Below are 13157 nucleotides of genomic sequence, written 5' to 3'. Positions count from 1 at the left end.
TCCACCGCCTGAACCAGCACCAGTTACACTGCGTCGATCCACTCGTATGCATCAAACACCTGATAGGTATGGATGGGAGTCTACTTCTCTTACTGCTACTTTATCTAGCATACCTATTCCCACGTGTTATTCGCAGGCTGTTAAGGACATGCGTTGGGTAAAGGCCATGCAAGATGAGCTACAAGCACTTCAGGAGAATTTCACTTGGGACATAGTCCCTTGCCCTCTTGGTGTTAAACCCATTGGTTGCAAATGGGTGTACTCTGTAAAGTTAAATTCGGATGGTTCTCTAAATCGTCATAAGGCCCGGTTGGTTGCTTTAGGTAACAAACAAGAATATGGGGTAGATTATGATGAGACTTTTGCACCTGTGGCAAAGATGACCACGGTCCGCACAATCCTTTCTATTGCTGCCTCTAAAGGCTGGTCCCTATATCAAATGGATGTGAAGAATGCATTTCTTCACGGTGATTTGGCAGAGGATATTTTTATGAAACCCCCTCCAGGCTTGTTTTCTTCCTCTCAAGGCGTGTGCAAACTCAAGCGTTCTTTATATGGCTTGCGGCAGGCTCCTCGGGCATGGTTTGAGAAATTTCGGTCTACCCTTCTTGGATTCTCTTTTACACAAAGTCAATATGATTCCTCCTTATTCATTCATCACACGTCCGGTGGTATTGTTCTTCTTCTCATTTATGTTGACGACATGATTATTACTGGCTCTGATCTAGCGTCCATGCAACTACTTAAACAGCAGCTTCAAGCCTCCTTTCACGTGAATGATCTTGGATATCTTCACTATTTTTTGGGGCTGGAGGTTCATTCTGACTCCAAAGGTATTTTTCTCAATCAGCACAAGTATACTGAGGACTTAGTTTCTTTGGCTGGTCTTCAGTCAGCTGTCCCTGTAGATACTCCTCTTGAAGTTAATGTCAAATATCATCGTGATGAGGGTGATCTTTTGCCTGATCCTTTATTGTATCGTCAATTGGTGGGAAGTCTTAACTATTTGACTATTACACGTCCGGATATTTCCTTTGCAGTGCAACAAGTTAGTCAATTCATGCACACTCCTCGTCATCTTCACTTGGCTGCTGTTCGCCGCATCATTCGCTATTTAAAAGGAACTTCTCATCGGGGATTATTTTTTCCAGCCAATACATCTCTTACTTTGCTTGCCTATAGTGATGCTGATTGGGCAGGTTGTGCTGATACACGAAGGTCGGTGTCCGGTTGGTGCATGTTCTTAGGTCCTGCCTTAATATCTTGGAAGAGCAAAAAGCAAGCCCGGGTTTCCAAGTCATCCACTGAATCTGAATATCGAGCTATGTCCAATGCTTGCTCTGAAATAACTTGGCTGCGTGGTTTAATGGCTGAACTCGGACTTCCTCAAACCAATGCTACGCCTCTCCATGCTGACAACACGAGTGCTATTCAGATTGCTACTAATCCAGTTTTTCATGAGCGCACTAAGCATATTGAAGTGGATTGCCACTCCATTCGTGAGGCTCTTGATGATCATGTTATCTCTCTTCCTCATGTCTCCTCACAGCTTCAGCTTGCAGATATCTTCACTAAAGCGGTTCCTCGTCCCCGTCATCAGTTTCTCCTTAGCAAATTGATGCTTCTTGACAAACCGCATCAATTTGAGGGGGGATGTCAATGAGGATATTTGTCATTTATGGTTGTTTCCTATTTTATGTTTCCTATTTGAATGTATAGCATTAGACTTCCTAATTTAGGTTGTATAACTTAGGAAATAGAGTTAATTAGTCATTATTACTTGTAAATGTAATTGTATTATATATAGAAGAGAATAGAAACAGAGAAGGCATCAAGCCAATTACATTTGACAATTAAGAGATGACACACATGTTTCTGAAAAGGGAATCGCCACATCATTTCCATGTGCATCCTGGTCATCATTCTAAATGGACCTGCATGAACATGATCCTTGCATTTCTAGTTTCCACATTAAAAAAAAAGATGTGCAGAAATTGTATTTTATCATTCAGATTTTTCCGAGTTTGACTATATATAGAAAAAGGACAAGTGAAAAAAGAACATCAACAACTCATTATCTTGCCCTTGAAGATATATAAACTTTTTTCTAAGCCTCTAATAATAAACCCTTTTAAGTTTTTCTATGAAAAAGCTAACTTATATCTTTCTTTAATTACCATCTTTTTCTTAAAACAACCAAACAATCCATGATGTCAAAATATTATCTTGAATAAAGTCCTTCAATTTCCCATGTCAGTCGTGTCTTTATTACATCACCAACATCATGGTTGAGTCATCCCACTAAAGGATCAAGATTCCCTTCCTACTTTTCATCCCTTTAAATACTACCTCCTTACAATACAAAGGGACTGATCTAACCAAGTGAATCTAACTTCTTTACCATCTTTTTCTAAAAGTAACCAAACAATCCATGACATCAAAATATTATCTTGAATAAAGTCCTTCAAGTTCTCATGTCAGCAGTGTCTTTATTATATCACCCAATATCATGGTTGAGTCATCCAACAAAAGGCTCAATATTCACTTCCTACTTTTCATCCCTTTAAATACTACCTCTTAAGAATACAAAGGGACTGATCTAACCAAGTGAGCATAGCTTCCTTAACATTCTACCAACAAAACACAAACCCTATTCATCATTCAACATGCAGACATCACTTCTTCATGATAACCAACAAGACAAGCTATGAAAAGTGAGAGTTTTAATAGAAGATATTGGACTTTGTGGACCGTATTGATCATTCAGAAGCAGAAAACATCTTGTGGGATTCAGGCTTTGGGCTTTTCCCCCAAGATTGACTAGTGAACACGTATGACATGGTTCATTCAAATCTGCTCAAATGCTGACATGGTTGTCAACATAGTGTTGGTAGAATTGTAGATGCAAGAGATCGATGGATGGCGGCAAACAAGATCGAAGGACAGTAAATAGAAAGATTGAGGAAAACTATCAGAAGTTTATTTTCAAGCACAATTATTTAACATGTTTTCAAGAACTTTCGAAATGTATTTAAACCATAAAAATTCTTTAATAAAAATTTCTCTATAGTTATGCAAATGTGAATATAATTTTAATCAGTCAGTTTAAATAATTCTTTCAAATTGCATCAATAAAGAGATTGTATACTCATAAGTGTGTAATGAATAATAATAGTGGATGGGGAAATAGCACTTGAATTGATTTTATAGAGGATCACTTTCACATAGATTCTAGAAGGAAAAGTTCACTGATGCAAATTACAGAGAACAAGAAAAAAAGAGAGAAAAGAATAGAGATAATTCTCACAACTTGCATAATAATAACTGCTTTCAATATTCCTTAAATATTGGCTCATGTGTGCACGTAGTCCCTCAACCTTGAACTAGTCACACGTTTCGTCATTCCTTTGAAATCAAGGACTTTGAAATCAAGGACATAGGATCTATGAGAAACTTTCTTGTTATGGAGGTTGCTCGGTCAAAGAATGGTATTGTGGTTTCACAGCAGAAATACATTCTAGACTTATTGTAAGAAACAAGAATTAGTGGATCCTAATGCTAAACTTTGGGGAGAAGGTAATGTTTCTGATGATACTGAAAGATATCAGAGATTAGTTGGGAAACTGATTTCTTTGTCACACACCCGACCTGATATTGCTTTCTCAGTTAGTGTAGTAAGTCAATTTATGCATTTTCCTTACAAGGAACATCTTGAGGCAGTCTAAAAAATACTAAGATATTTGAAGGGAAATCTTGGAAAAGGCTTACATTTTAAGAAAACGAGTGAAAGAAATGTGTCTATCTTCACCGATGCTGATTGGGCATGTTCAATCACATGTAGAAGATCAACCTCGGGATATTGTACTAATGTTTGGGGTAATCTTGTGACATGGAGGAGCAAGAAACAAGGAATTGTAGCAAGAAGTAGTGTAGATGCCGAGTTTAGAGCTATGCCTCAAGGTATTTGTGAAGGACTATGGATCCTTAGAGTCATAGAAGAACTTAAGATGAAAATTGAGTTACCAATCGTTAGTTGGTCCAGTGGCGATTGACGCTGGACTTGGTAGGGAGAACCACGGTTCGATCCCCCGCAACTGCGATCGGGAGGGGGGTGGAACCACTTGATGCCAGAACTTGCCCCGAACCGGACTAAACCGGTGGTATAAAGCAAAAAAAAAATTGAGTTTCCATTGAAATTATACTCTGATAATAAAGCTTCCATTAGCATAGCTCATAATCTAGTTCAGCATGACATAACCAAGCATATTGAGATTGAATACTGTCGATGTTTTAGGCCAAACTATGCCAAAATTGAGGCAAACTATGCCAAAATTTATGTCAATAGAAACAACCCGTCAAATACAAATCCACACAACCTATAAATTCAACAAAATTCAATTATACTTCAACAATTACATACAACTCCCTCAATTTAGTTTGCGGCTTCATGTTCTTCTTCTTGGAACCTTCATACAACTCCCTCAGCAGTTCAACCGTCTCCAATTCTTTCAGTTTGTTGACATTTACCTGTTCAACACCATTACCATTTTCTTCAACCAAATCTTCATCCCATATGAATAAATCACAAGTTTCTTCACTTTACCAAAAAGGACATCTCTAGAAGAGTCTGCCTTTATTGCGACCATTCTTGCAAACATATGAAACCATACGAGCTTCACAACCGCAATTCCTTCGTCGACTACATCTCATGAAGGACAGAGACATGCTCACAGATTTCAAAGCACTAGTTCTGGAATACGACATTAACCTTGCTTTGAGGATGACAAATTAAGTTTGTGAGTGAGGAAGCTTCGACTGCGAGTGGTTACAAAAAAAGAGGAATTAGGGCACAAAGAGGACGAAGAGGAACATTGAAATGTGCCTGGTACAAAGATAATTGACTTGTAATTGATTTACACACGTGGAAATTAGTAATTGTCCAATTATTTAAAAAAAAAATTCTCAAGTCACCGTCTATGTAGACATCCGTTAAGTGGAATAGACGGAGAGACGAAAAATAGGGAGGGAAAATTTTATAAAGACAATTCGTTGAATGAAAATGTTCTAGGGACTAAAACTAAATTTTGGGATATTTATAGGGACATGTGTTTAACCCTTTAAATTTTTTTTCTTAAATATTGTATAGTGTGTCATTCAACAATATAGTTGAATAGCATTATAAGCATTATAGTTGGAAGGATAGCTTTCTGTTCTGGACAAACTTTTTCTTAAACATAACTACTATTTAGTCTGTCATTCATCTTTAAAGTTGGCACGTTAGCTTTTTCATGCCAAACCAACCTCAGTTCTGTTATAAAAATAATAAATCAAATAAAAATAAAGAGACCACTTGCAATTAAATAAAAGCATATACATAATTTGTCAAATCCTTAATGCTTTTGTTTTTAAGATAAGATTTGCAGTTTTTATAATTAGATAGTGAAAATTCAGTATGCAAAGTGAAGATCATAGGTTGTTTTCTTCAAAGAAAGACAGATGTTGATGATCTATGTAAAAGAACAACAGAAATAAGCACTACAACATATTTGTTGCATCCCTTTATTCATATCATTTAATACTTAACATGGTTAATAAAAGGGTAAGTAACAGATGAGACCAACAAAACTCTATTTTTTATTAAATCATAGTCAAATTTATCTTATATTGAATTTCATTGCATATTTTAACAGAAATTATTTCCATGTTTAATTATGTCTAGATTGAGTTTTAAACTTCAGGGAACAACTTTGTCTGTTAGATCATGGAACCACAAGTTTAAGAAACAACTAACTCTTTATATTATCAATATAATGTAAATATTTGTACATATATAGAACCTCGGCAACTTCAAAAAATAATTGATGAAGCAGTAGGGATAAACAATTGGACTATTTCTACAACTTCTCTCTATGAGATTGAGAGATAGTCTGTTGGAGATATCTTAAAGCTTTCCGGTAATTAAAAAAACCCATAAACCAGAAGTCGAAACCATCCACAGTGACTATTTCTATGTACTTTTCTGAAGGCTTCTTCGCATTTTGACTTTGGTTGACATGTTGTATCTTTTCACGTGGAATAGAGACCTGAAATAGTATACAAATTAAGGTTATGGTCACATACTGCTAAAGTCATAAAACAAGATAAAAGAAAGTGAGAGCATTAACATGGACATTGCAAAAATGTAAGAAAATCACCTTATAGTGAACTCTAATAAGTTCTCCTTTTGGAGAAGTGATTTTGATGAATTTCTCACTGCAAAAAGCAACTTTGTGAGTGGATATAAATAGGAGGCCAGCTATAGGACCTGATGTGGTTGATAAGTAGCACTGTGATGCTTTCAATAACATCTCTCCATCTTTAACAACAAAGAGTTGCAAAAACACTTTCTCAACTCCTCCAACTTGAAGAATTCTTGCTCCCAACCTCAGTTTCCCTTTTACAGTATATGTCATCTTAGTCAGAACTGAATTTAATTTACCTGACAAAAACAAAAAATGACCATGATCAGTAAAATTATATTTGAAAGACTTGTTTGAAAAAATACATATTTGGAAATGAAGATGTGTCATACCTTTCTTTGATTTTGTGATAGACTTGCAGTATTTTCCTGAAGAATCGGGCAAGTATCTCTTTGAGGATTTTCCAGCCGGATAAGTTGAGCTGATAGAGATTCCATTAAGTAACTCATGAAGAAATGAGGTATTCATTTTAGTGTTCTTGCCTTAGAGGATTTTGTTTCTAGCTTGTAAAAAATGTTAAAGAGGTGTAGGAATATGGTTGATGAATGATTGTATTGTAAATGAGTATATATATATATGATTAAAAGGAAACAAGGTGAGGGTTGAGCTTTTTTGGAGGATGAGTCAGCTAGGGATCATCATGAAGACTAAAGGAAAAAAAGCAATTCAAAAGTTGAAGATTGCATGTCTAGTTGTCTACAGGAAACAAATAATAATAGTTTTTTTTTAATTGGTCAATACCATGTGGCTATGATAAAACATAGTTTTGATTAAACAAATGCAAATAAAAGGGAGTGATTAAAGGTTTCTGAGCTGGAATTAAGCCTTTCTAATGCATTACATTCATGTACAAGGGAAAGAGGATTTGAATATTTAGGTCAAAAGAAAATAGTCAAATCACTCCCACATCATCCCAATGCTCCGACATGGAAAATTACATTTTCCTAATAAGTTATTGAGCCTAATAACTTTTTCAACAATTGGTCAATAATGGTTATAAAAGAATGGCACTTGCTTATCTTATTATGTGTAGATGAATCATCAAAGCTAGTTATTTGAGATATAGCCTCCATTCTTAACTTTGTGATTCTCTTTTGACATAGAGTGAAAATTAATAATTTAAATAGTTACTAGCATTTCAGTCATATATATGTTACATAGAGTGAAAATGAAGGTTGAGCAATCTGTAAATGGCAACACTATGTATATAACATATAAGTCAGTCACATGCTTGCTTAACTGCAAAAGAAATTATTAAGCCAACTGATCATAAAGCTCTGCTGATGCATTCTCACAAAAGTATATCCTTCTTCACTTATACCCATTTTCCTGATCTAACCAAGTGATGAGCCCAACTTCCTTGAAATCTACTAGCTTTCCCTTTCAACATGCAGACCTTACTTCTTCACGAGCTACTTGTTGGAATTCCAGTCATATATGACCAGTTTCAAAAGTCGGCTAACAGATACTTGCTTGATTCTGCCTCTCATCAATTTCAATATCCATCTAAACATCAAAGCAAATGTAAGAATTTCTTTTCCTTCTTTACAGATATATATTCATTAAGTATTGATGGTTTTACTAATATAGAGTGCTTCAATGTTTCAGGTAGAGCAAATTCTAACCAGAAAAAACGCAGCAGGAAAGTCAATAGTAATTCTGAAATTTCAGTGAGACCAGGGACAAACATATCTGAAACTATTAAAAGGAAGTTGAGCTTAGGGGCTCGCATTCTTCAAGTTGGTGGAGTGGAGAAAATGTTCATGCAATATTTTAGCGTGACAGAAGGGGAGAGGCTGTTGAAAGTTTCCCAGTGTTATTTGTCCACCACGTCTGGCCCTCTAGCTGGTCTCCTCTTCATCTCAACTGAAAAGGTTGCCTTTTGCAGCGAGAGATCCATAAAAGAGTGCAATCAAAAAGGTCAAACGTGTAGGATCCGCTATAAGGTAAGTCCTGAACTAATATACTGTGCAGAAACAAACCTCTCCTTATATCTCAATTTCCCTAATCTAAGATTTGTTATGTTCAGGTTGTCATTCCAGCGAAGAACATAAAGTGTGTGAATCAAAGTCAAAATGTTGATAAACCAACACAGAAGTACATAACTATAGTTACAACGGATAATTTTGATTTCTGGTTTATGGGTGTCTTCAAATATCAGAAAACTATAAAATATCTCGAGCAAGCAATTTCACAAAATATAACTAGACGATGCTCGAAGAAAGCTTCGTGTTGCGATTACAAACATTAAGATTTAAGATATAAAACTTTGAAAAAATGATAACCAACAAGACAAGCTATGGAAAAGAGATATTAGGCTGCGTTTGAAAACGGGGGACTTTGGGGATTGTATTGATCATTCAGAAGCAGAAAACATATTGCAGAATTCGGGCTTTCGGATTTTCCCCATGATTGACTAGTGAACCCATATGCACATGGTTCATTCATATCGGCTCAGATGCAGACATGGTTGTCAACATAGTGTTGGTAAAATTATGGATGCAAGAGATCGATGGATGGCAGCAAACAAGATCGAAGGACAGTAGATAGAAAGATTAAGACAATCTATTAGAAGTTAAATTTCAAGCACAATTACTTAACATGCTAATTACGTGCATGTTTTCAGGAACTTTCAAAATGTATTTAGACCATAAAAATTCTTTAATAAAAATTTGTCTATAGTTATTCAAACGTGAATCCAATTGGATACTCTCGCGTGTTGGAGTGTTAGGATAGGATCCTTCAACAGAGGAAACATAAACACTTTTTCCACCTTCAGAAGAACATACCCAACTAATTACTTTCAAACAACAAAGGGTCGAAATAGGACAACATCAATGACCATATCTATATGTGGGGAATAATATAGAATGGATCCTGTTCCACTAAAGCAGCAGCTACTCTATTTATCTTAAATTTAAATCCTTTGCGGCGGCATTTTTCTCTCTTCATTATGTTCCATTCTCTCAAATTAGTCTCTAAACTTAGTTAATTTAAAAATTCTGGCACCATGTTTCTACCTTTCAATGATTTTTCTATCATGAAGTTAATCAAAAGAAATTGATATTCTTAATACTTAGATTAATAATTAATCAAAATAAGATACAAAAGAGAAACAATAGAGGGATGGTCACAATAACCACTCTGCTTGAGGGTTGAATTCACATTCTATAGCTTGTATCAAGGGCCAAGATTCCAGTATATGGCATTATGGAGCTAGATTCTAATAAATAGCAATATGTGATTATGGTAAAGGAATTCCTGAATAATTTAAGGGAATTAGACCATGCGATTGCGGTCATTGTGGTTGTCGCGATACGTATTGCAGTTATTGGCTTATTGCAGTGTGGATTTTGATTAACAAGAGTTTTAAATACAATGTTGAAAAACAGTTAATGTTCAGATTTTTCATTACCTCACAAGTAAAATGAGTTTTGGCCTTTTGGGGTTATGAAATTATGAGTTTTTATAAAAATACTTAAAGAAACAAGGAGGGAATTGTCCGATGGAGTTCCTAATGCGGCAGAACATGTGATTTTTAAATCACAATGCAATTGCGGTCTGATGCGGTTGTGGAGGCTACCGCATCAGCAACATTGCGGCCACAATTGCAGTTGCGGATTGCAATTTAGAACCATAGATGAATCCATTTAAGTGTACATATTAGCTCGTGAAGAAGTGAGGTCTGCATATTGATTGACTAATAAGGTTTGTGTTCTGTAGATTGCAAGGAAGCTAGGCTCACTTGATTAGATCCGTCACTTTGTATTGTAAGAAAAATGTTATAAAATAATTAAAAATAAAACATTCACTATACATAATATTAAATACGTGTAGTTTGTTGAGATAAATGTGAAAGCAACTCATTACTTGATCAATAAGTTGTTTAAATTTAAAAATAAGTATAAGTTGTTTTAAAGAATTAGGTTACTTAATCAATAAGGAATCTTTGATGGTATAAAAAAAAGTTTAACCTGAAACTCAGTCCCCTAACCTTCTCCTTAGGTAGCAAAGGTGATGGCCAAAAGAAGGAAACAACCTCAACAAACCCTAACCCTAACATCACTGCATCTCAGCGGTTCTCTTCCGTTCGATTTGGTGGTTGATATACTGTGTAGACTCCCTGTCAAACACCTCCTTCAACTCCGTTGCGTCTGTACATCATGGAATTTTATTATCTCTCGAGATTCCGAGTTTGCCAAGAAGCACTTCCGCTTGTCAACCTCCAGCCACGACCGCCACCACCTCATCCTATCTTCATCTAAGTTCCTTCTTTCACATTCCTCAATTTCCTCTATATTCACCTCCACATTCACTACTGCTACTTCTACTGTCAAACAGTTCGGTTACGGTAAAAGAAGTATTCTTAACAAAATAGCAGATCGGAATAGCGCTTCCACCTGTGACGGCATCCTATGTTTTAAGATACATGATACTTTGGCTCTGGTGTGTAACCCTTTCATTCGAAAATTCAAAAGATTGCCTCTTCTGAAATTTCCACACCAATTCCTTACCTCATATACCTTAGTGTATGATCGTTTCACTAATAGTTATAAGATTATTGCTGTTACTGATAGTTATAAGATTATTGCTGTTAATGCAAGTAGAATGAAATACGAAGTCAGCGTTCATACATTGGGTACTCGTTGTTGGAGAAGGATTTTGGACTTCCCAGGTCCTGACCTCATTCCTAATTCTGGATCAGGAACATTTTTTAATGACTCCGTTAATTGGTTGACACGTGATACTATTGATCGGGCGTATTTAATTATTTCTCTTGATTTGGAGAAAGAGTCCTATCAAAAGCTTTCAGTGCCAGTCTTTGATGTGGATTTCCCAATTTCTATGATGAGTACCTTAGGGACATTGAGGGGTTGTTTGTCTCTCCTCTCTCCCAGGGACACGTTTTATGATGTTTTGATTATGAAGGAATACAGTGATGAAAATTCTTGGATTAAATTGTTCAGTGTTCCTCAAACGAATCCATGGGGTGATTGTCACTATACCAAGGTATTATATATTTCAGAAGATGACCAAGTGTTGATGGAGTTTTGCAAGGGTTGGACTGAGACGGAATATAGTTTGGTGGTTTATGATTCCATAAATAATACATTCAAGATTCCGAAATTTCAAAACAACATCCATGGTCATATGGTGGCAAACGAAATCTATGTTGAGAGCTTGATTTGTCCTTTCTAGATGTTGTGCTATGGGACCTGCTCATCTTGTTATTTATTTCATGCTTATTTTGATTACTAGTGGTGATTTATTTCGTTACTCTTAGTTTATGTTATTTTTATTTGTTTGTAAGTTAGAGCTGTCGGTTTTGTCATTGCACATTACATTTTCTCAATTTTGTTTTGTGTATCCTTAGTTGGTTTCTATATTCCGCTACAATGTTTGAATCACATTTTGTTTTCTATGCAATTCTTGGCCTTAAACAAGCTTCACTCAATATCAAAACCTGCGTTCTGGTAGAAGTCTTAGTCTACTATAGCTGATATATAAGTGACTAATAACTTCTGTTTTACCTTACCAGAACATTTTTCATTAGGATTGTTTGCATCTTTTTTATATCTAATCATGTTCAAAAGGGTGGACACTAGGTTAAATAGTTGAAAAGATTCAAAGTTATAAATATTAGTAATAGTAAAATAAAAAACAAACTAAAAACTAAAATGAGTGAAACATAAATTATAGCTGGAATATATTTTCCATCTCATAATATAAAGGCAAAGATCACAGCTGATATAATCTGGAAAAGATTCACGCACAACATAAGCGATGTTTATTTAACATACATCAACATCATTGATGTTTAGTTAACATACATTATAATATTAAGATGTTACAACTCCTTGAAAATGGTTTCGTAGATAAGAATAGCGCTTGCTTATCTTAACATGTGCAGTTGAATCAATCAGAGCTAGCTGCCACTCTTACCTTTTTGTGATGTCACCCTTCTTTAACACATCCATCTGGCTGTTATTGTTTGCACACAACACACGGCTGCATGAGCATGATCCTTGCATTTCTAGTTTCTACATTAAAAAATAACATGTGCAGCGATTGTATTTTATCATTCAGATTTTTCCGAGTTTGACTGTATTTGGAAAAAGGACAAGTGAAAAAAGAACATCAACAAGTTCAGAAGTATAAATATAGTAAGAAAATGAAGGTTGTGGAATGTGTGAATTGGAAGTAACAATGCCATCGAAAGGCTTTGCCGACAAATGGTAGTTAAAGGGTCAAAGGCAGAATAGAGTAGACAGCCCACGTGTAACTGATATGGTTACTTGTTGTTTGGATTTGATTAGACATCATCACCACTTTAATGTTACTTAATTTGAAGAAATTGGGAGGACCACAAACATTGTATTTTAAGATATGGCACCCATGCTTTTGGGAAAAGGATCACCAAATCATTTCCATATACTTTAGAGGCCTTACATTTCTAGTTCCACCGGATAAAGTTTATATATCATAAAGTGAGTTTGCTGACAGGGCAATGTTGGAAATGGAATGAAAACTGAGTTCTAGCCCCGGGCCGGCTACTGACATATTGTGCTAAGAGCCGACCTGTGTAGCACTGACATTTCATATCGAATGCTATATTACACATATTGTTGTTTGCTAAAAGTATATGAATATATTCAATCACTTTTATTTGTTTAATTTCTTTTTTAGGGAAAATGCAAGTTGACAATTCATTGCCATATCATCTTAAGCGATGGCGTGCATGTTGCCAAAAATTTTCTTACATGTACAAGATATTCCGTAACTAATGTCATTGCGTATTTTGACAGAAATTACCTCCATATTTAATATAGACTGAGTTTTAAACTTCAGGGAACAACTATGTCTGTTAGATCATAGAACCAAAAGTTTAAGAAGCAACTAGCTTTTTATATTTATAAT

At 35.5% G+C, this 13157-nt stretch overlaps 3 protein-coding genes across 3 annotated transcripts; 2 read left to right on the top strand and 1 right to left on the bottom strand.

Moving 5' to 3' along the window:
• Positions 1-5792: 5792 nt before the first annotated feature.
• LOC131628055 (GEM-like protein 4) lies at positions 5793-6791 on the bottom strand. The gene is made up of 3 exons (XM_058898917.1): positions 6572-6791; positions 6195-6478; positions 5793-6083 (listed from the first exon to the last, which is right to left on the bottom strand). The coding sequence occupies exons 1-3, from the start codon at positions 6705-6707 to the stop codon at positions 5895-5897; spliced, it is 609 nt and encodes a 202-aa protein (XP_058754900.1). The 5' UTR covers positions 6708-6791; the 3' UTR covers positions 5793-5894.
• A 540-nt stretch (positions 6792-7331) lies between these two features.
• On the top strand, positions 7332-8882 carry LOC131628054 (putative GEM-like protein 8). The gene is made up of 3 exons (XM_058898916.1): positions 7332-7763; positions 7848-8185; positions 8269-8882. Exons 1-3 carry the CDS (start codon positions 7628-7630, stop codon positions 8488-8490), a joined length of 696 nt encoding a protein of 231 aa, XP_058754899.1. The 5' UTR covers positions 7332-7627; the 3' UTR covers positions 8491-8882.
• A 1337-nt stretch (positions 8883-10219) lies between these two features.
• LOC131628053 (F-box/kelch-repeat protein At3g23880-like) lies at positions 10220-11657 on the top strand. Its single transcript, XM_058898914.1, has one exon. The coding sequence runs from the start codon at positions 10257-10259 to the stop codon at positions 11436-11438; it is 1182 nt and encodes a 393-aa protein (XP_058754897.1). The 5' UTR covers positions 10220-10256; the 3' UTR covers positions 11439-11657.
• Positions 11658-13157: the final 1500 nt, after the last annotated feature.

Source organism: Vicia villosa, unplaced genomic scaffold (assembly GCF_029867415.1).
Source record: "Vicia villosa cultivar HV-30 ecotype Madison, WI unplaced genomic scaffold, Vvil1.0 ctg.000422F_1_1, whole genome shotgun sequence".
Classification (NCBI taxonomy): Eukaryota; Viridiplantae; Streptophyta; class Magnoliopsida; order Fabales; family Fabaceae; genus Vicia; species Vicia villosa.
The sequence above is the reverse complement of the archived record's forward strand: the minus strand, read 5'-3'. Positions and strand labels throughout refer to the sequence as shown.